The sequence below is a fragment of the Macadamia integrifolia genome, chromosome 8, assembly GCF_013358625.1.
Source record: "Macadamia integrifolia cultivar HAES 741 chromosome 8, SCU_Mint_v3, whole genome shotgun sequence".
Classification (NCBI taxonomy): domain Eukaryota; kingdom Viridiplantae; phylum Streptophyta; class Magnoliopsida; order Proteales; family Proteaceae; genus Macadamia; species Macadamia integrifolia.
Window position 1 is genome coordinate 17,368,827 of NC_056564.1, and position 23,508 is coordinate 17,392,334.

The 23,508-nt window shown below is 37.7% G+C and overlaps 1 protein-coding gene across 5 annotated transcripts in view; it reads right to left on the reverse strand.

Annotated features, from left to right (window-relative positions):
• Window positions 1-22,955, reverse strand: part of LOC122086263 (acyl-coenzyme A thioesterase 8) — a 42,378-nt gene extending 19,423 nt beyond the window's left edge. For 4 of the 5 annotated variants that reach the window (XM_042655004.1, XM_042655003.1, XM_042655006.1 and 1 more), the window contains exons 1-11: window positions 22,801-22,955; window positions 22,531-22,623; window positions 22,317-22,384; window positions 22,119-22,200; window positions 18,876-18,922; window positions 18,627-18,758; window positions 17,837-17,914; window positions 15,744-15,831; window positions 11,872-11,984; window positions 7,662-7,724; window positions 7,526-7,581 (exon numbers count right to left, since the gene is read on the reverse strand). In XM_042655004.1, coding sequence (XP_042510938.1) covers window positions 7,526-7,581; window positions 7,662-7,724; window positions 11,872-11,984; window positions 15,744-15,831; window positions 17,837-17,914; window positions 18,627-18,758; window positions 18,876-18,922; window positions 22,119-22,200; window positions 22,317-22,384; window positions 22,531-22,623; window positions 22,801-22,816 — 836 coding nt within the window. In that variant the 5' untranslated portion in view covers window positions 22,817-22,955. The remainder of the gene's footprint in view (window positions 1-7,525; window positions 7,582-7,661; window positions 7,725-11,871; window positions 11,985-15,743; window positions 15,832-17,836; window positions 17,915-18,626; window positions 18,759-18,875; window positions 18,923-22,118; window positions 22,201-22,316; window positions 22,385-22,530; window positions 22,624-22,800) is intronic. The other variant, XM_042655007.1, reaches the window with a different exon arrangement.
• Between the last annotated feature and the right edge of the window lie 553 nt (window positions 22,956-23,508).

Here is a 23,508-nt window from a genome sequence, read left to right on the forward strand (position 1 = left end):
CAGTCCAAAGTGAAAAAAGAGAGTTATAATGAAGATGGGTGAAGAGATTATTTCTTCAAAAAACCATTTTGCACATAGAGATATCAAATTATTTCTCACAAAAAAATTATTTTTGTCAAGTAGTTACATATTATTTTTATGTTTTGATAAAAAATGGTTTTCATTCATGATTTTTGTTAAGTAGGTAAAAGTCAAAAAGAAAAATGATACCAAAAAGGGCCTAAGAGCTATGAAATACCATGATGCCAGCCATCTTCTCCAGCAATGGCAAGTGAATTTCAGGACGTTTCATTGACCTCTACAACCTGTTCAATTGAATTTCAGACCATCCTCCATTCAAATCCTGACCTGTTCAATTAAATTCCTGACTATTCCATTCAATTTCTGACATAGATCAATTCAATTAAGACCATACAAATCATTTCCACACCCTGCAAATCAGAACACATGTTTGACACTATCAGAACCCGAGAGATTGCCCACATGAATTTGAGACAGGTTAATGCAAATCAAAACCTGGTCAGACCTGATAAACCAATCTAAAACCAATCCATCCAAGTCAAAATAGATGGAAATCAGAATCTGTGACATTTTAAAGTGTTAGAATAAAAATAAGTGCCGCAGGGGCACATTGGGGCTTTCCCCCCTTCCATCGACCCCAGTTAGAGTGGGGCGGCTGGATGGGGGTATACTTGTAATTACCTTATGATTTCTGTTTTGTACTCCTATCATGACCTTATCATGATTCCATATTATAAATAGAAAACTTGTGTGATCAGTTAAAGACACACAAGCATTCTCCCATCCTTCCTGTTGACATGGTATCAGAGCCTAATTTCTTCTAGGTTCTTGGTTTCCAGCCCTTTCCTCCTTCAAGAATCACAGACCTTTATCACCTTCCCTTCCATCATCTTTGTTAGCCTCCATCTTCTCCCACCTTTGTCCCAATAACCTACCATAGGGCAGCACTAATGAGGTGATTCCTATGAATCTAGTGGTTGTCCTATACCCTACCTCATGAACTAAAACATCAAAAACCCTTGCAAGAAAATTAGGGTTCTTCACCATCGGCGATTTTTTATTCTTCTACTTTTAGGGAATGTGGTTTCTTCCTCTTTAAAGGCACACCACTACATCTTGGAGATCAAGTACAGCTACCTAGAAGGACTCATCATCACTTGCAAGATTGAAGATCTACACTAATCGATTCTGAATAAAAATAGAATTTTCTTCCAAAACCCTACCTAAATCGATTTTTGGGACTCCCTCCTCAGAACTGGCTGAATTTTTTAGGAGATTGACCAAATTTGTGGCTCCATCTGCCAAGTCTCTGTATCAAATCTCCCCTCTTCTTTGATAATTAGGGTTTTCTCCCAAAACCCTAATTTGCTTGTCTCAACAGTTCATCAATATCTGATCATATTTGGAGGAGTGCCTCACTACCCTCACTAGGCAATTCGATCCAAGGATAGGCACTTTCTGAAGGTTGATTTTGAAGATCTAGTATTTCTCTCATTGCCGACTAGTTCAACTATGTCTAAAGTAACTACTGTGACCTCTAGGTCTGATAGATAAAGTCACAATGACTACATGCCTTTTTGGGAGTAGATCTCTGAAGTTGGATGGAACTAATTATCTCGTTTGGTCCAGATCTACATTTCTTACCATTGTTGGTAGAGGTCTCACTGGACACATTATCGGGAAATTGAAGAAACCCTATGATGAGGGTACCCCTCGGGATAAATGGGTCACTAATGACTCTTTGATAATTGCTTACTTGATTGGTTCCATTCATCAATCTATTTCTCGTGAATTTTTTCTGTTAGATACTGCTTCTCAAATTTGGGTTTTTGCCAAGGAAACTTATGGGCAACTAGGGAATGATGCTCCAGTATTTGATCTTCGCAAGAAGGTCCGTACCACTAACCAGCAGGAACTCTTTGTCCAAATATTATGCCGAACTTTGAACTCTATGGTATAACTAGACCACTTTGCAGATTATCATCCCAACAATATTAAAAACAATACTGCTTACCCCAAACATGTGGATAAAATTAGGGTCTTTGATTTCTTCACTGGCTTAAATGTCGAATATGATCAGATCCGTGCTAAAATACTTAGCAAATCTCCCTTCCCTACTTTGGAATAGTCATTTTCCATGGTTTATACAGAAGAATATCGCTGTAACTCTATGCTACATACTCCTACTATTGAAAATTCAGTTCTACAGACTGGATCCACTACTACCTCTAAGGGAGCAAATCGAACTGGTGATACCACCAAGGAGATTGTTAAATGTGAACATTGCAACAAGCCAAACAATACCAAGGCCAACAGTTGGAAGCTCCATAGAAAATCTGTTGATTTTGAGGTAAAGCGTGCTCAGGGTTGATCCAAAACTAAAGCCCATCAGGCTGAGATTATGGACACTCCACCTGCAACTGATATAGGACTCTCCCAAGAGGAACTCCAGGCTTTCAGAAGTATGTTCAAGGCTTCCTATTCCTCAACTCTTGCCAATTCAGTCCCCTTAGGTTTCAATTTTGCTCACTCAGGTATTTTATTTGGTGGTAATTATCGTCTCCACTCCCTGGATCATTGACTCTGGTGCCACTGATCACATGACTGGTTCCTCCAGTTTGTTTCACCAATGTTCACCCACCTCAGCCAGAGATAAAGTTAGGGTAGCAGATGGCACTATATTATCTGTCTCCGGAAAGGGTTATATTCAGTGTTCTTCTATAACTCTATCAGTTTTACATATTCTTAATTTTACTACTAATTTTCTATCCATTAGTAGTCTTATTAAGGACCTAAACTGTAAAGTAACATTTTGTCCTTTCCAATGCATTTTTCAGGATCTAGTAATGGGGAAGACGATTGGATGTGGTAAGGTACAATGTGGTCTTTATTTGCCTGATGATAGTTGCATCCCGATGGCTACAGCATCAACTACTCCTCATCAACTAGACTCTGCTTCTTCTGAATTAAATCAATGGCATTATCGTTTGGGACACCCACCAATTGGGACCTTATCTTTTTTATTTCTGCATTTAGTTAAATCATGTACTAGGGATGAATTCTTTTGTGAAGCATGTATTCTGGCTAAACAAACTCGTTCCAGTTATTTACCTTTTAAATAAAAGCTCTTCCATTTTTCATTTGGTTCACTCTGATGTATGGAGTCCGTCTCGTCGGACATCTATTTCTGGGAAAATATGGTTTGTCTTTAATGAGTGTCACTCTAGAAACACTTAGATTTACATGATGCAACACAAAAGTGAAGTGTTCAGTTGTTTACAACGGTTCTATAAAATGATTCAAACTCAATTCAATACAACTCTAAAAATTCTCCGTATTGATAATGGAAAAGAGTACATGGAGGGGCAGTTTCAAATTACCTAATTGATCATAGGATTCTTCATCAGACAAGTTGTGTTAGCAATCGTGCTCAGAATAGGGTGGCTGAACGCAACTATAGGTATTTGCTGGATATTGCTCGAGGCATGATGTTTGCTAGACATGTTCCATCTCAGTATTGGAGTGATGCTATCCTCACAGCAGCCTACCTAATCAATCACATGCCGACTCGTGTCCTCAACTCTCAAACTCCTGTTGAGGTTCTTCAAGGGACTACATCCTTCCTGGTTCCTCCAAAGACTTTTGGGTGTGCCTGTTATGCTAGGGATCATTATTCACAAGGAAAATTGAAATCTTGAAGTACTAAGTGTATCTTTCTGGGCTACTCTCCTACACAATAAGGATTAAGTGTTACCATCCTTCTACTCGGCGTACTATGGAAACAATGGATGTTCTGTTTTATGAATCTGTTGGTTACTACTCATCGTCACCTCTTCAGGGGGAGTCTGGTACTACTAGTGAAGAAGAGATGAGTCTGAATCTACTTGCTCACCATTATACCATAATCTTCACCTCAGGATCCTCATACTCCACAAGACAGTAAGGGGACAGAACCTATTGTTCCAACTTAGGGGGAGATTCCAATTGTTCCAACTCAAGGGGAGATGACTCCAGTTCAGAGAACCATTGGTGAATTCCAGAGATAAATTAATGACTCCACTCTTCAAGTTTATCATAGAGGACATACAAGAAATAAGCAACTTTAGACCATCGCCACTACTACAACATATTTACACATCCCTTCGCCAGCATTGGATCTAGAATTGACTGAGCCTCATACTTCAGGTATAATTTCTCCTTCTGACCAACATATTGCCCTAAAAAAAGGCACTATGACTTGTACTCAACACCTTATATCTCAGTTTGTTTCATATGATTCCCCTTCTCCCTCCTATCATGCTTTTGTAGTTTCTCTTTCATCTACTTGTGTTCCCAAGAATTAGCAGGAAGCTCTTGTATAAAAAAAAATGAAATGCCGCATTGAAGGAAGAAATAAATGCCTTAAAAAGGAAAGCTACATGGGAACTTATGACTCTTCCACCTGGGAAGAAGCATGTTGGTTTTAAGTGGGTGTTTGTGGTAAAACAGAAGATCGGCAGTTCTGTTGACAGATACAAGACAAGGCTTGTAGCTAAAGAATTCACTCAGACATATGGAATTGACTACTATGAGACATTTGCACCAGTTGCCAAGTTGACCTCTGTGCGAGTGTTACTCTCATGTGCTATGAATCTAGGATGGGAACTCCAATAACTTTATGCAAATAATGTTTTCCTCCTTGGAGAGCTTGATAAGGAAGTTTATATGGAAATTCCACTAGGTTTTACTTGCACTAGAACTCAAGACAAGGTTTGTAAGTTGAAGCGTGCTTTATGGTTTGAAGCAGTCACCTAGAGCATGGTTTGGAAGATTTCACAAGGCTATGACATCTGTGGGTTATAAGCAGAGTAATGTTGACCACACATTGTTCGTAAAGAAGTCTAGTGAAAAAGTTACTATGCTCATTGTAGACGTGGTTGACATCGTGGTAACAGGAAATGATAGTACTGAGATTGATCATCTCAAGGGTTTTCTGAGCAATGAATTTGAAATAAAGGATCTTGAAATGGAAAGATACTTTCTTGGGATTGAAGTTACCAAGTCTTCAAAGGGCATCTTTGTCTCTCAATGGAAGTACATCCTTGATCTGTTGTCCGAGACAGGCATGTTGGGTTGTCATCCTTCTAATATTGCTACGGGAGCTAGTACCGGCTCAAGGAAAAAGAGGGTGAATCAGTTGACAAAGGCAGCTATCAGTGGTTGGTAGGAAAATAGCTCTCTCATACACGACCTAATATTGCTGTGATTGTGAGTTTGGTTAGTCAGTTTATACATGATCCTTATTCCTCTCATATGGAAGCAGTTATGCGTATCTTACAATACTTGAAGTCAACCCCAGGAAAAAGGATCCTCTTTATCTCCTCATGATCACCTCCGAGTTGAAGCTTATATAGATGTTGATTGGGCCAGTTCACTTGATAGAAAGTCGATCTCTGGTTACTACACCTTTGTAGGAGGGAATCTTGTCACTTAGTGCAGCAAGCGCAAAATGTGGCCGCAAAATCTAGTGTTGAAGCAGAATTTTGTGCCATGGCACAAGGGATTTGTGAGTTACTATGCTTGCGTATACTTTTGGATGATATTGGTGTACCTGTTCGTTTTCCAATGATGCTTTACTGTGATAACAAGCCTGCTATCAGTATTGCTCATAATCCAGTTTAGCATGACCGAACCAAACACATGTAGATTGACAGACACTTTATCAAAGAGAAGTTGGATGTTGATTTGATTTGTGTTCCTTTTGTGAAGTCTGGTGATCAACTAGCTGATGTGTTCACTAAAGGGCTGATTGGAAAGTTGTTTCAACCAAGTTTAGTCAAGTTAGGCATGTGTGACATCTATGCACCAACTTGAGGGGGAGTGTCAAAATAAGAATAAGTGCCGCAGAGGCACATTTGGGCTTTCCCCCTTCCACCGACCCGAGTTAGAGTGGGGCAGCTAGATGGGGGGTATACTTGTAATTACTTTATGATTTCTCTTTTGTACTCCTATCATGACTCTATCATGATTCTATATTATAAATAGAGGACTTGTGTGATCAGTTAAAGACACACAAGCATTCTCCCATTCTTCCTGTTAATGTAAATCAATTTCATAATAGAGTAATTGCAATTTCAGAGCTTTTTAATACAATACCAGAGCTGGTCATGCAATTTCAGACCATTCAAATTCAGTTCTAGAGATGTCCATGCACATTCCAGCCAGTAAGAGACCACCAAAACCACTAGTTCGGATCTGTTCTCGAAATTTCAGACCTGGAACATGCAATTCCAGATCTGTCTAACTCAAGCTCAAAATCTAAGTAGAATGCAAAATACCAGTTCTTCTCAGTCAATTCAATGGAAGTTAGAGTTTGCATGCGTAATATCAAAATTTCCAGTGTATCCAATCATATCCATGGTACCCAAAATGAGTCTGTTGAAAATTATATAGCATGATAGGAAAACTCCAACAGATACCAATACTTTAAACGTTATATTACACCTAAAATTATAGAAGGATTTACACACAAATATATTGAAATTGGACTGTTTGCACATTTATGAGTGAGAAGAAAATCAGTCCCTAAGTAACTAACCGAAGCCAAGAGTTGGTTGATCTTTTGCTAGCCTTCCATACAAGGATATTTTTTCGCTACACACACAGAGGATACTAAGGATCTCAACCCTTGAGATATTTTTGGTTTCAGTCATCTGTTAAGAATCAAAGGAAGTAGAATTCTCTTTTTAAGGACTGGATATATTTATTTTTTAATGTATTTTTGTTCTTCTCATAACTGAAGATGATACATTTAGTTCCCTTTGACTTCAAACAAGCCATATAAGAGCTAAGATTATGAATATTTTAGATTATATAAGTGATATTTAGAAAATCCATTATTTTGGCCATGTAGCAAACCATTAACACAAACTAGGTGTAAAAGCATGGGAAAAAAAAAAAAGCAGCTTTAGGAATATTTTACATTATAAACAACTTGTGACAAACCAGGATCAAACAATCAGTACATGCGCACAAGAGAAAGAGGTAAAGGATTAAGAAGAAAAGAGCATGATTGGAACAAAGAATATTCTGCTCCCTACCAGCCCATGTTTTTTTCTTTTTTTTTACCAACTCATGTTGAAAGACAGGGAATAAAGAATACCTAAAGATGTTTTGGTTCTGTCGACCACGTAGTGGGGAAGATCAGGAACCTTCTGGTCTAGTGATCAATTGTTTACTGAAGAGCCTAAAGATCCCATAGACAAAGTTGATCACTTATTTGACAATCAACCATTAGAACTTTATGAGACACTACAGCATTCCTTGTATGGTTTTGTATACAAAAGCATGCTGAAGGTGTACTGCAACTACTTTTCTTTTGTATTCAGTGCTTTTTCCTCACTTTTTTTTTTCTTCCAAATTTACCTCATATATCAAAATAAAATAAAAAATTGGTTTTCACTGTCAAATCATAATAGGAAAATTTTCATATTATGGTATATCTATAATCTAATGCAAGCATTACCTGGGAAGACGAGGATCAGTAAGACGATGTTCCCGCAGCTCTTCCAATGATAGTAGCTGCAACAGATCATTGGAGTTTAAACACCATACCACAATCCCCTGAAATTGTCTAATTAAAGTAATCAGACTTTAGCTACCATTTCAGGAGCTGGTACTGATGGCATCACAACTTCCTGATGTTCAAATCCCAGTTCTTCCTTCTGTAAAATAACTTTGATTCATAAACAAATTTGGGCTGGAGATACACTTTTAAAGAAGTTACCTCATAACATTCCATTGTAACAGTGAAATAAAGATGTCTATGTTAAAATAAAATGGAAATTAATAAGAACATCAGAAGTTATTAAGAAGGCGCTCCAAGTTTATTAAAAAAGAACTGTGCAGTTTGGGATGCAAATTATGACTCAATGTGCTGAGTGAATTTAATCAAACATGCATGTGATGTTAGTAAGATATTTTAATTTAGCCTCACATTAATTTCTGAAATTTTAATATTATATTTTTAAATTACAGAAAATTCCAAAAAATAGGGAAAAAAATATATGTTTTGGTTTAAAAATTCTTGAAAATTGATTAAAGCATTGTTACTGTATTTCAACTTGAAAATGATGATTCTTGTCTCACTATGCTATAATTTTTTTAGTAACTATGGTATTATTATTTTAAAAAAAATTACAAAAAAAAAAATTAATTTAGAAAAAAATACAAGAGTTAGAGGGAAAATAGGAAATAGATATATGACTCTTTTAGGACTTCGGAACGATGTTCCATAGCTAATAATGCATGTATTTTTTTTATGTAACAGTGTACTTTTTTAAGATTGCTGCACAATGGCTGAGGGTAGAGGTGGAGATATAGCATAGAGGCACAAAAAGCCTAGTGGAAACAACAAGAAGAAATCTAAATACAGATATTTTCAGAAGATCCTGAATTCTGGAGGGGCCACTAGATTGAAGCAACATTTATCTAGTGGGTAAAATGATGTGGTCAAAAGCACCCAAGTTCTTTATGAGGTGCAGCAGGTCATATCTAAGCACTTAAAGGGAGGAAAGCTAAAGAAGGCAGAAAAGCAAAAGGGCATAAGAAGAGTTTGATGAGGTAGCCTTAGAGAGACACCGACCAGCAGTCACTGTTGCCTCTGCTGACTCTGACAGTGATTAGAGGCATGATGATTTCAAGAAACAGGCAGAGTGGAGACAGTACGAGCAGACTAGGCCACAGAGCCCGCTCTCAGCCCAGATGGAGAGGGTTAGGCAAGTAGAGATGGGGAAGGAGCAGGTGGCTTTGGCTCTAAAACAGCTGCATCAGATGCACGGCCCGCAGGGGAGAGGAGGAAGAACCAGAGGCATGGAGATTTTCCTTTCAGGGTAACCCAAAGTGTGAGGGCAGCCGCACCCCCACCCCAAATGATGATCCTATTGAGGTTCTTCAGTGGGATTCTCTTGTAAACAGGTAACAAGATACTAGACAAAGAACCATAATGCAAGTCTGGGCTAGTTGGAGAGATAAACTTGGTGACGCAATGTCCAAGTTCTTATTCTATAATAGCATCCCATCTAATGTTGCTCAAGTGACATATTACCAGGCCACGATTGACACTGTAGGGAGGGCTAGCCTAGGAGTGAAAGGGCCCACTCCATAGGAATTGATGAATTGTTTATTGCCCCCCCCCCCCAAAAAAAAGAAGGATCTGGACGAGTATATTGATGGATTGAGGGAGGCATTGGAACGCTATGGACTTACTGTGATGTCTGAAGGTTGGACTGGACCCATTAGACCATCATCAACTTCATAGGGTATTGTGATGGTAAGACTGTCTTCTTAAAGTCATGGATGCATCCAAGGAGAAAAAGGATGCAATATAAACAAGTTGCTAAAGGAAGTTGTGCAGGAGGTACGGCCAAAGAACTTTGTCCAAGTAGTGACAGAAAAACTGGAGTAATTTCAATAAAGCAGGGGAGAGATTGATGAATAAAAAAAGCAATAGGATCCACCTATTATGGACATCATGTGCAGCCCATTGCATTGACCTCATACTTAAAAACATGGGGAAGAGATCCCTGGTAGCGGGTGTGGTTGAGCAGGCAAGACAAGTGACCACAGTCTATAACCACAGATATTCTTTACAGATATTGAGGGATAATGTGAAGGGGAATTGGTGAGGCATGGCATAACTCAATTTGCTACCAACTACATTGCATTAAAGAGCTTTAAGGCAAAGATGGTTAGTCTGAGATCTATGTTTTCTAGTGAGGAGCGGTTTAGTAGGAGGGAGTCGGGTTAACTAGGTGGTAGGGCAGCACAGGCCACCATCTCTAAAGACCAGTTCTGGCAGGACTTGGAGAAGGTCCTTCTTATATTGGAGCCAATGGTAAGGGTCTTGAGGATGGTAGACTCAAAGAAGAAGCCTACCTTGTCATACTTGTATACTGACATGAAGCTAATGAAGGAGAAGTTGAGAGTAGAAATACCTAAAGATGGGAAGGCCTACATTAAAATTATTGAGGACTGATGGGAGAAAACTGGATGCATAGAGCTGATGAGTTTTATATATTTAGTCCAAATACTTAATTTACATTCAATTTAAAAATTCATAAGCACTGACAAGTTATTCATGAATTTTCAGCAAACTATCTTAATCCCATATATCACACTACAAGCGTAATCTAGGGATGGATGATTCACTGCTAGAGGCAATTGAAAATGTGGTGGCAAAGTTGGTGCCTAAAGCAGATCTACAAGCAAAATGCAATAATGAGGTGAGACTTGGTAGTCACTTATTTATAATTATAAGGAATGTAATTACTCTATTGTGTACTACCTTGCATCAAATTCGAAATAAGCACAGATAAAGAACTTCAGGGATGCAACTGGGAATTTCGGTCATGTAGTTACAATGGCTGCTAGAGAATCCACAGCCCCTCGTATGAACACTGCATTATTCTTCATCTTGTCTCCATTGAATTCATATAACCTATAAATAATCCTAATATTCTAGATTTCAAATGCAGACGAATGGTGGTTCCTCCATGGGAAAGGCAATCCAAACTAAAGAAAGATAGTAATCAAGGTGTTTTCTCAAACTTGTTCCACCCCCGGATGTGAGCGCAACTGGAGTACATTCTCACTCATCTACAACAAGAGGCGGGACCGACTGGGTCATAAACAATAGGAGCAGTTGGTGTTTATGCATTACAACATGAGATTGAAGATGCAACACATATGCCAAGGCATAGAGAGTGATAACAATCAAATTGAGCTGGCCAACATTTTCCAGAGGGTGAGGGATAGAGGTGAGCCTGTTATGGCTCAGGTTGGGTGTAGGCCCGACCCCAAGATAGCTACTCTAGGGACTCTGGCATAGGTCTTTTATGGGTCAATAAAGACCATGTGGATGTCCTTCTTATATTTTTGGTGTTATGTTTGTCAAATCAACTTCGCTACCAGTAAAAATAGGTTCTTAGAAGGGTCAAATGTGATTGCTTTTTTGATAACTTTAAAGGAAGACGAGGGTATTTAATTGTCCAGATTTCCTTTCCTAAAGTAGGTTCTGAAGGAGTCTTGTTGGGCCACAGGCCCACTGCACCTCCCCCTCCCCCCAGATCGGATCAAATTTAGAATAATTAGGTATTTCAGCCCGAGAAGAAATTGACCCACCATCTTCCGATCCCTCTAGCATCTGTTCCATGAAAAATGCAAGACACATGCCAGCTCAAGCTGCTCACATAATTTAGCACCTTAAATCCAATGGCTGAAGTCTCTTAACTGAAACTTGAGCTCTAAACAACACTCAAATGCCTCCTTTTTGGCTGCCTGTATAACCACAATGATTGAGGTGACCTTTCATAACAGTAATACTATCCTGATTTCCAGCAAATTATCTGAAGATATTAATTTGCATGGAGCTTCACTGGAATATCTACTATTATGTTTTTATTGATCCATGTTTCATTTGATTCATGAAAATTTTGTTGGAAGAAACACTGTTGCTGCTCCATCCACCAAGTAATAGTGAGACAGACAAAAAGGCTCAAATACCAGTACATCAAAAAATGAATAAGCCAACAGTGGGAAGTTAAGTACTGAAATATTAGATGAGGATCATTCGATTTCAAGATAGATAAATAAAAGTCAAATAAACACACAAAGCAAATGCACACACCAAAGCAAAGGAAAAAAAAAATCCAAAGAACCAACCAAGAACTCTACATCTCCTTCTCAAAATTGAGAAAGAAACTACTTGAAAATTCTCCAAACACTTTAAAGATAAAGAAACCACATCAAAAACTGAACTGTAAGAAAGTACCACGCAAGACAAATTGCAACACCCAAGTTAGAATGTAATACTTGAAATGAGGCAAGTATCGTGAAAATGATATTTCCTCGTTGCAATGCATCCACTCGCCGGGTAGCAAAGCTATGCCCATCACGTAGACGATGAACTTGATATATGATTGGCACTACAAAAGCACATATCAATGATAACTTATTTTTTAATAAAATAATGGTCGAACAAATAGAAAAAAATATTGGACCTAAAATGCAGTACCAGCATTTTAGAAAATTACAGACCAAAATTTATGACTTGGCCCTACAAACTTTAGGATTAAAAAGCTTTCCCATTGACATCACAAGATAAACAGCTAGAAAGTGGTAAACTACATCCAGGGCATTTTGAAATTGGGCAATTTAAACATGTTGTGGAAGCACAAGCTCAGACAGTGTTGGACAGTGCCCCCAGGAAACTGGGTTGACTCCAGCCTAATTGACCAACAGGAAGGATTGAAGTGTTCAATGAAAAATATGGTCTTACAATATGACAAGGCAACAGACAAGATTTTGATTAGATTTAAGTATATCCTAGCTTCAATTAAATTCTGTGGCAAGAAGATTTTAATTCTATTTGAGATCCATCAACTATTCTACCAATTCAGATTCAGATTGGACATGAATTATATCAGGTGTATTATATCATTCACTAATTAATTAAGAGTTCAATAACATCATAAGTGGTTCTTGAATTTACAATGTTCTCATTGTTGAATCAGCACCCAAACCACCAAAGCTAAAAGGGGCCCAGGGGAGAAAATCAACCCAATAGAAAATTGAAACCTCAAGGATACGCCCATTATAAGATGAACAACCAACAATCCTCACTGTTATACATTACTCCGCCGACCAACGACATTTGTGATCGATACTTAATATCCCGACCACATTTACATCACGTCTAAAGACAACCCGACTCAAGTCTCTACCCATCTCAGGAACGGACATCTCTAACCAGGTGTGGTCATCCTTCATGGTACGACTAGAAACCAGGGACCCTTGTCACCTCATCTATTTGAACAACGATCTTCGCCGACCAGATGCACTATCCCATAATTGGGATCCAACGTCCACGTCTACACTATACCCAGATCCACTACCTAATCATGGGATAACGACATCCATAAACACTTCCAAACTCAACCAATGCTAACAAACCTAACCATGGTTAGGTTAGACGGTTATCAAACCTAGGGGTGACCATGGTTGAGTTAACCGTTGTAACCAGGTTAGCCGTTATTATATTTGTCACCTCAGCTTGGATGGTGATCGGTCCACCAATATCTCAAAGTCCATATCAAAAAAGAAAGCAACCTATCAACCAATGAGAGAAACCACCAACCACTATATAAAGGGGACTTAGCGAAATTCAGGGTAAGACACTCAGAACACTCAGAACTCTGCCTATTCTCCTTCCCACTTATACTGGAATACTAACTTAGTCATCGGAGCATCCTTCCCGGGGTCACCCTCCAGGCCAGCTTTCTTATCTATGGTCTGCAGGTCCTGGCTGAGCGGGATCTGCAGCAAAACTTGCATTATAAATGGACCACTTAGTTATTATTTTGCACCGATCCTTGAGTTTCTTGTTGGAGGATCAGGGGATACAACTCATTCTTGTCTTGGCATTGAAATTTCTTGATTCTTTAATTTGTTTCAAGTCATAAACAGTCTTTGTTGATTCGTCAACTATTTTTTGGGATATTTTTTGGGTTTCATTAGTGATGTAGATCACATGGCTGGACAGAAGAACAGCCAAAGGAAGAACCAGCAGCCTTTGAACCAGTCCAATCGAGCCTAGGTTGAATCAGCTTCTAGAAGACCCATTCTCCTCTCTACCGATTCTGTTTTGAGTGGCCTTTTTGTCATATTATAATACTTGGTCATCAAGAAAGAGGGGATCGACCAGCAGCTTCTAGAAGAGCCAATTTGTTTCCTTTTTGTGTTTTATTCTTATTGTCAAAGCAATAGCTGAACCTTCAGTTTAGGAAAGTTTGTTTTGTCTTAAGTTACCCTTTTTGTTATTCTTCTTGGCCAAGAAACTAAAGTTTCCTTTTCTTTAATTATTCCCTTTCCATTACTTTCCTATTACTTAAAGGCTTTCCCAGCCTATTTAAAGGGATCAATTCCAGCTCTTTAGGAGACAATCAATTGATGAAGTTTATACAATTTTGCTTCTCAAAATTCTGTCTGAAAGAGGTTGAGATCAGCTAGGATAGCTGAGGGTGAGAGACTCATCGGCTGAGATAGCCAGCCCCTCTATTTATCCCTATCGAATCTTCTCTCTTCCCTCTTCTATCTCTTTGTTTTCTTCAGTGTTTGGTGGTATTCTGATACTGCTCTAAGGAAGTTATCAAGGCTACAACCCATCAAACTGCTGCTGAATTTCTGAGATCAAAGATCACCTGCAGCAGCCTTAAAAGGGAGATTTTGGGCAGTGTCGGAGTGGCCCTCTCTCTCTGATCCTTAATCTGCTTCAATCCATATTTTGGCAGTTTCACTGGGTTATTACAAAGCCCCTTCGATCCCAAGTTGAAGTCTATCTGAAGCTTCTTGCCCTTATTTCCAAAAAGTTTCCTTTTTGGTGATCCAATCAAGAACAGTCATAACTCCTCAACCATCCATCAACTAAGGCTGAAGTTTTCAGAGTTTACTCGGGCCATTACTGTCTACCTTCGATCCAAGTCTCAGCATCATCTGAGGACAGGATTGTGAGTTATCAATTTTCTCTTATTGGACCTAATTATCTCTAAAAATAGGTACTGTTCTCAGTCACTGTTCATTGTTAGGCTTGATCTAAGCTTCAGTGATTGTTGGTTTATTTATTGTTTTTATTGGGGATATAAGTGTTATCCCTTTGCTGGACTGTTCAGCATTCACTGATATAGCCGGCAGCCTTATTGGCCTTGTTACTTGACCCATTTGTTTGGTCGACTGTCTACTTTGTTGTGTTGGAGTTTGGTAATATATTTGGGTTGTTGGGTACATATATATCTAGCTTCATATTAATTAGCCTCTATTAGTTGTTTCATGATCTTCTGTGTATGTGAAATAAAGGTATTCCGTCCGGTTCTTTGTTGTTCAAAGGGAAAGCCTCAATGATATATGGAGTAATGGGAATGTGGATGCTCAACCTACTCCTCATCTCAAGGTTTTTAAATTTCAAGTGGATCAGCATCTCCCAGATAAAAGTAAAATTAAATTAAAAGTGGGTAGTTTCTCACTTGAACCTTTCTCAGCTGAAAAGGGGAAAGCGTGATATTTAAGAACCCCCCACATAGAAATAAATATATCTAAAGAAAGAACATTTAATATGCTTATCCTTAAGATTTATAATCTTCTTATGCCCTTCTCATGCATTTTGATCAGTAAAACAAACAAAATGACAAAAATATCCGTAAGAAATATCTTCTATCTCTAAAATTATTTTTTTTCCTTTTTTTTTTTTTTTATTCATTAGCGTACGATAGTTAACAATCAAAACTAGAATAAGGCGTGAGAGATAAAATTTTAAAGGGTAATTCTAACACTTCAATTGTGATTTTTATTGGTACTTTCATCCTTCTACAGATTCCGAAAATGCTTTAAGAAGCAGGTAAGAGATAGGTTCCTGTCCAATAAGGGTTTAGGAGAGATATAGTTACACAATAGGATTTTTAGATATGATTCTCTTATTCAAAGGTTTCAAAGACATTCAAAAAAATAAATGAGGAAAAATGAAGAAGTGTGTATGTGGAGAGAGAGAGCCTGCAGATGTCCTAAAGTGAAGGATATCTCAGATTCAGAATCCAAAAGGGACAAATTTATACAGTGATTCTGTAGTACACTGATACTAAATAACATTATACAATTTTCTATTTAGCAAAAGAGAAGATAGAAAATGTACTTACTCCCTAAATCCCCAACAAGAAGGAAATAACAATGCAAGCTATGGATGAGTTTAAAACAATCAACAGTTTTCGATGCTGCAGCCAGTGCCTGCAAATCATAGTTCAGTTTCAAGAATAAAGAAATTGAAACTTGGGCCCAAATGAATTCTATGACATAGCAATGTGATTTTTTTTTTTTTAATAGAAAAACTCAGACTATTTGGATGAAGCAAAATTCTCACACTTTCTGGTAATAGATAGAAGCTAAAAAAAAAATTGTTTACATTAAGGCTGTGTTTGCAAATCTGTGGGATACGAAAGCACTATTGGTTGCATCAAAGTAGATTTTGCACTAAATCCAACGACAAGCATATATGACATAAAGAAATATTCTTTGTTTTACTACTTATGTTTACAAAAGGAATCAATAAACTATGGGCTTAAGTGTTAAGATGATCCCCCCCCCCCAACAAAAAAAAAACAATAAATCACGATGAGGTTAATTTGCCCAAGTACGCTCTTGTGGCCAATATTATCCCTTCCGGGAGATGGTCCCCCCCCCCCAAGTCCTTCTTCAGGCCAGCTTGATGCCATTTGGAGATCCCTTCCCCCCCATCCAACCATACCAGAGAAAGGACTCTATCATTTGGCTTCCGGCTGCTTCAAACCTCTTCTCCTCCAAATCTGCTTGGAAGTTTGTCAGGACCCACAACCCTGTCACCCCCTGGCACAGACTCGTATGGTTCCCTCACCACATCCCCCGACAGAGCTTTAAGGTTTGGAGAGTCTTCAACAAAGCCTTTCCCACAAAAGCCTTCCTTATTCAAAGAGGTATCCCTGTTGACCCTATGTGTATCCTATGTGGAAATGAGCCAGAAGATATTGATCACTTCTTCTTCTCTTGTCCTGTCTCCAACTCCATCAGGAAAGGAGTTCTCTCCAAATGCTAGCCAGCAAATAGAAGAATTCTTCCTCTGCAAAGCGAGTGGATTTGGATGGATATGACCTTTTGATGGGGGGCGGTAAGGGAAGGGAAGAATTCCCTGAGATAGGTCTCAAAGTTGCAGGGAAGGGAGAAATCACACTAAGAAGAGGGGGGGAAAGGGAATCACTCACACACGCCCGTAGGGTTCACAAATACTCAAACTCAATTCATCTTTTTCAATCTGTCTAATAACTTGGACTACATGCCCTTATATAATACCTGGAAATAAAAATTTGCCTAATAAAATCTAAAACTGAAATTAGCATCTTCTAATTACTTCTTAAATTCTAACTAACGAAATTAGAAACAAAATAAACTCAAACTGGTAACTCCCTAATTGACTAAGAATTATCCAAAAATAAAAGATTACATATCTTCCCAAATAAAATAACTCATTATTTCCTAAATAAAGTAAATCTTAAGATATTCTTCTAATCCCAAAAATCAAATTGGATCCGGTTCGTCTCGATTGAGATTGCCCGACGGGTCAACCCAGTTCAGCCTCGATTCTACATCACCTTTCAGGGTAAATCAATTTGTGACCTTGTGGGAAAGCTTGCCTTATGTGCCACCATCAACCAAATTTGGATAGAAAGAAACCACAGGAAATGGACCTCCAATTCCCGCTCTTTGGATAAGATATGGGGCTCCATCTCCTTTGATGTCAAGGCAAAAGTCTCTCGGATCTCTATCACTTGTTCCCCCACTTCTAGAAATTGTCATAATGTAAACTCCTGGGAGCTGCCCAGCTCCATCATCAGGAGTGGTTCTCATTTTTGAGCTTTATCTTCTCTTTTCCTCCCCCCCCCCTCTTTGGGGCTGTATTTTTCTTTTCCTCTTGGCAATAAATTATTTATTGACCCAAAAAAAATTGGTGTCTAGGAACACTCCAGAAATTTTCCATGTTAATCAATAGTTCGTTAAGAAGCCAACATCAAATTTCAATCCAAGTCATGCAGCAAGTGCATTCCTTGTGCACCTATGTGGCAACATTCAGATGCATGCATCAGTAATAAAGGCCACATTTGGACACACTTATGTCCAAACTGTATAATTTCCTTCAAACCATGTTCAATTTCAAAGTGTGTAAACATTATGACAAATCAAAATGAAACAAGCTTAACCATGCCTGTCCAATCAACTGTCCCCCGAAAACCTGCGCAAATCTTGGAGCATCTGGCAAAGTAACTCCACGAAAGATGTCGACCTTCAAAACAAATAGACAGAAGAAATAAGCACAAGTCAAAATTTATTTTTGCCTTCACGTCTGAATGACAAGAATCTTTCCATACATAATATGATTTAAGAAAGCTAAAAAAGAATGAGATGAGATCATGTCTCTGAATAAGCATGAAAGGAGATAGACAGTATAGTCTATCTAACAAAAACAAATAATACTAGAAAAGTAAAAGTAGAAAAAAATCAGGCATAGATTAGTTAAAGCACATTAAGTAGTCTTGCTTTTTAGGCTGCGTGTGGTAGTCATCCACAAAAACGTTTCTAACGTTTTTCCGTTCTGCGGGAACAAAAAAAAAGGAATAAAGCGTTTAGTGTCAACTTGGTGTTTTTCTATTTTTTTTAAATGAAAAGGAAAAAAAACGCTAGAAACGCAAAATAATGGAACGACAAAACCTTGTTCCATCATTTCGGTTTCGTTTCAATACAAAAAAAGTGAACAAATAGGGTACTTGTTCTTGAAACAGGTTCACCAAACATCATTTGACACAGAAACTGAAAATTTTGTTTTTGACACGAAACGCCGTTTCTGGAACTGAATGACTACCAAACGCAGCCTTAATACTTGAATCAGAGATTTAAACAATCAAACAACTAATAGTCCACACATAAGCATTACAAAATCATGAGTACTCAGTTAGCTAGGAATACAGAAATATCATAAAAACAAGGTGATAACATACATCTATTGGTTCCAAGTGCAGTACATGCTCCACCAACGAGCGGGTCCCATGCTTTTCATCTGCATCTGCATTCCAAATTGATTTGGGCTGCAGCAACGCACTGTGTTCATGGTGCAGCACTAAGCATGTCAGCTGCCATCACTAAAAATGCATCAGAAAACCACTGCAAGTGTCCACAAAGTTGCAATTGAAAGGCAAGGCAATATATTTCACATAGGGAACAGCTATAAAAATGATAACTGCAGCTACCTTGGACAAAGCAATAATGTCAGATGAATGAGAAACACACACAGCACCTACAAAACCATCACAATCAGTCTCATCCATTGAAGATGGAAATTTGGTTTAACAACCAACAAGTAATGCACTGCCATCATGTATTGTATATAAATATAGTAACAAAGGAATACATGTTGGCCATTTAAAAATGTTTGAACACAACTAAAAGAAGCATTGAAGGCTCCGTTTGGTTAGAAGGGGAATTAGAGGGAAGGAATTGAAATTTTCTTACTAAAAAAAGAAATTTTTGTAACCATTACCCCATGTGACTATGTCACTAACTCCATATCATTCCATATTTGATTATTAAATTTCACTTTATATTGCATCCCAAACCCTTTGCTATAAAATGTAAAATAAAAGTTACATGTAAAGTGTATCATTACCATGGTTTTAAGTATCGGTGCGTATCGTGCTGTATCGGCCGATACGTATCCGTATCGGTAGGCATCGGCACGATACATACCGATACGTATCATGAAAATTTTAAAACCCTTATGTATCGATACGTATCCTACGATACACACCGATACGCATTGATACACACCGATACACCACCGATACGCATCGATACTCACCGATACGTACCGATACTCTATGAAAAATTCAAAATTGAAGTGAAATGTATGTTTCGGTATGTATCGATACGTATCGGTATGTATCGATACGTATCGGTATGTATCATAGTATCGGTGTATCAGTATGTATCGACCGATACACACCGATACGTACCGATACGGTCATAAAATGGCCAAAATGGGTAATTTTTTAGAAAAACATAATTTTTTGAGGTGTTTTTGTTCCAAAGTTGTTGCCAACCATTTTTCTCTCTAACTAAAGTGGAAATCAAGGTTGGGAACAAGGATTTTACATTTATGGGACAATTACAAACCTTGGATTCTTAGTGCGATACTCTCAATTTACTGTTTATGCATAATACATGTTATATATAACTTTTTTTAACTATTTTTTTATGCAAATGTGTATAAAAAAGTATTTCCTATCCATTTATGTGCATATCTTTAGCGTATCTTAGCGTATCTCCGATACAATACGATACCCTCCGATACGTATCTTAATTTTGGCCGACCGATACGACGACCGATACCGATACTTTAATCCTTGATCATTACTAAATATGGTAAGAAATTTTAAGTAGTTCATACAATCACATGGGTAATGATTACAAAATTTTCTTTTTTAAGTTTGAAAATTTCACTTTCCTTCCTTTAAATTTTCCTTGCAATCAAACATAGCCGAAAGGAATCATGATGAATCCCATTAAAACTAAAGGACAACTTTTACAAGACAGCTTACAATGCAAAGAATGGTGTTGAAGCTAAATGCCGGGCAGTAAAGAGACAGCATATATAAAATGAAACTGACACAGAACCGTTGAGATTGATGACCAGTAATAATTGGAAGAATAAAATGAATCATCAATAAAAGGATTTGCTGAAACTTATGAATAGCAAAAACAGGTGAAAAGATGAAAATCCAAGTGAGTTCTAGCAATGGGTAGCGAAAAAAACAAAAAAGATGAATAGCGATGGGGCAAGAAAGTTTTAGAAGGACAAGGCGATGGCCAAAGATGAAATACGTTGAAGTGATGATAAAAGGCATGAGCATATAATAGTTAACAGCAGATATGGCCTTAAATATAGTGGAATGGTGAAACAGGGTCTACATTGTTGACCCCGGCAGTTGGGATAAGGCTTAGTACTATCAGTTGAGATCTTCCCCAGGTAGGTGAGAGGAGGAGAAAACTGTAACTTTTGAAATGTTCACTATCAACATGCCTATTATTAGCATTTTAGCTCTGCAACTCGCGCTGCACTTCTATTAGTATTTTTAACTTCATCATTATATGCCATTTAAACTAAACAACATCCTAGCAGAAAGATAAGTCTTCCAGATGCTCACAAATCAGCTGTAAAGACACATCTTTTAAGTGTATTGCTTTGCATTTAGACTCATATATCAGAGACTTCGACAAACAATTGCACAGGAGATACAAAGATACCCGAAGTAACAGATTCAAGCTAAAAGAAATGCTCTGAAGCACCACAGTATGAAAGTCTATAAGGCTATAAGGCTTGCTTTCAGTATAATTAGAAGGGAAGCACAGTATTTATTTCTTTGGCTGTATATGATGAGCCAACTATTTAATCCATGTAACCACCGATTGCAAAGACATTGTCCTCTTTGTCTGAATGGGTTCTTGCTTTTCTTTCTCTAAGATAAACATGCACACAACTATTTCTCCTGCAAATCTGGTCAAATTTCATACTAGTGATGATAACTGGCACCATCGCAAGCCTTGGAATTTTCCATAACATATTATAAACCAAAGGCCAAATAGTAACAGCAATTTATGTGACTCCAAATACCTGACATTGTTTCCCCTCTCTTCCCCATCAATTACAGAAATATGTCAATGCACTACTTATATACATAATCCAATAGTCAAGCAACCTAATTAGCACATAGACATCCAGGAAGATCAAAAGAAATGCATCTGCAGTATAAAACTTCTAGGCTATGTTTGATTGTAAGGGGAATTAAAGGGAAGGGAAGTGAAATTTTCATACTTAAAAAAGAAATATATGTAATCCTTACCCATGTGACTTTAACATCAACTTCAAATCATTCCATATTTGGTTATAAAATTTCACTTTACTTTGCATCCAAAACCCTTTGCTATAATATGTAAAATAAAAATTACATGTAAACTATATCATTACTAAATATGGTTAAAAAAATTAAGCAATTTACACAATCATATGGGGTAATGATTATAAACATTTCTTTTCAAAGTATGAAAAATTCACTTCCCTTCCCTTTAAATTCCCATTGCAACCAAACAGAGCCCTAAAGAGACAGAATTCAGTTAATGGGGAAAAAAAACAATAACTAATTATGTGGTGCTGATGAAATGTTGGAATTTTGCAAGTGAAATGTGACCTAGAAAAATGATTTTATGAATTTTGAGAAGAGAAACCAGTTACTACATAATAAAATTGGCTTTTCTAGTAAAAATATGAAATTAAGTGGTCAGGTGTAAACAGGTGTAAACATTTAGGTGCATATATATTTTGCATTTTCACATAAAAGGAACTACATGACATTGAAGAAGGAACCTTGTAGAAGCCAGAAGATTGATAATCATAAGCACTACCCAGGAACTGTTATCAACAGGAATTAGCTACTCACTATGACCAAAATAATCATATTTCTTCAATTGAAACTCCGGACGATTTTCTTCCTCATCACTGACAGATGCATGAACTTCAGCCTGCCATTCACATTTCACAGTATGCATATTCCAATCACAAGAACGCCTGGCTCTACTACAGATTCCATATGCATCAATCCTTGGAGTTAATGTGCTAAGAAACAACTAGAATTTACCTCTCCTTCCCAAATAAAATAGATTCCATCTCCAGTATCTCCCTCCCGAACAACATACTCACCACACTCTACAAGAATGACATGTCAATCAACAACAAAACCAAAATTCCTTTATTCATTGATCGTATGATTTGTAAACTCTGAAATTGATTTAAATTTAGTGTCTAGGGTAAGAATAAAAAAAAAAAAGAAAGAAAGAAGAATCGCATCCAACCGTAAAGTTTGAATTTGACGACCTCGGCAATCTTCTTGAGGGATGAAGTCGGTAATCTCTGAAGTAATGGAACATGGCTGAGGAATCCGATCACTGTTATACGAAAGAAAAATCAGAATTTCACGCAAAATAACACTTTCTGATCAAGTAGAAATGTCTAGTATCAACTGATCCACAAATTATCCACGATATGCAAAACATATTCAGGTCTGCAAGACCAGAGTAGGAGAAAATATAATCACAGTCAATCGAAATTAGGGTTTGCTTCACCTGCTTCGGTATCCATTTCGAGTTTTCGGTGCTTATGAACAGTGTTAGTGTGGAGAGATTTCGACAAGAAGAAGCCGAGGTTGATGAGCCCGCTGCCGTCCGCGGGTCTACAGGGGTGCTCTGGGTTTTAAAGCGGGTCTACAGGGGTGCTCTGGGTTTTAAGGCTTCCCGTTGGAAACTTTTTTTTTTTTTTTTTTAAATGAAAATCCAAATAAGTTGTAATAGATGGTAGGCGCCGACCACGTGTCAGATCATTTATAGATGAAAATTTATGGAAGTTACGTCTAAAGTTTCTTTCTCGTATGTCAGGGATTTTAGCAGGTGGCAAAATGAAACATATAATACTATAGGATTATTAAAAATGCATGAATACGTGGACATTTATGCCTATCTAGCTACCGAACGGTCAAAAATATCAATTTCACGCTCTTCTATGGCAAAACAGCTACACAAGGCCCATCAATTCAATTTATTGATATAATTTTTATTTTTTTTTAATTGGTAAGGAGAGAATTTACTCGTTGAGAGCGTATGTACAACCATTAGCTTCAAACACATAAAGTTTGTCAAGCCAAGGAATAGAATGTGACCAAAATGTAATACACATGATAGATATGGTCTTCCTAGTTAAGGGCATGTGTACAACCATTAGTTTCATTGACGCTTACGACCTCTTTTGCATTTATCCGATGATGCGACTCATCGATC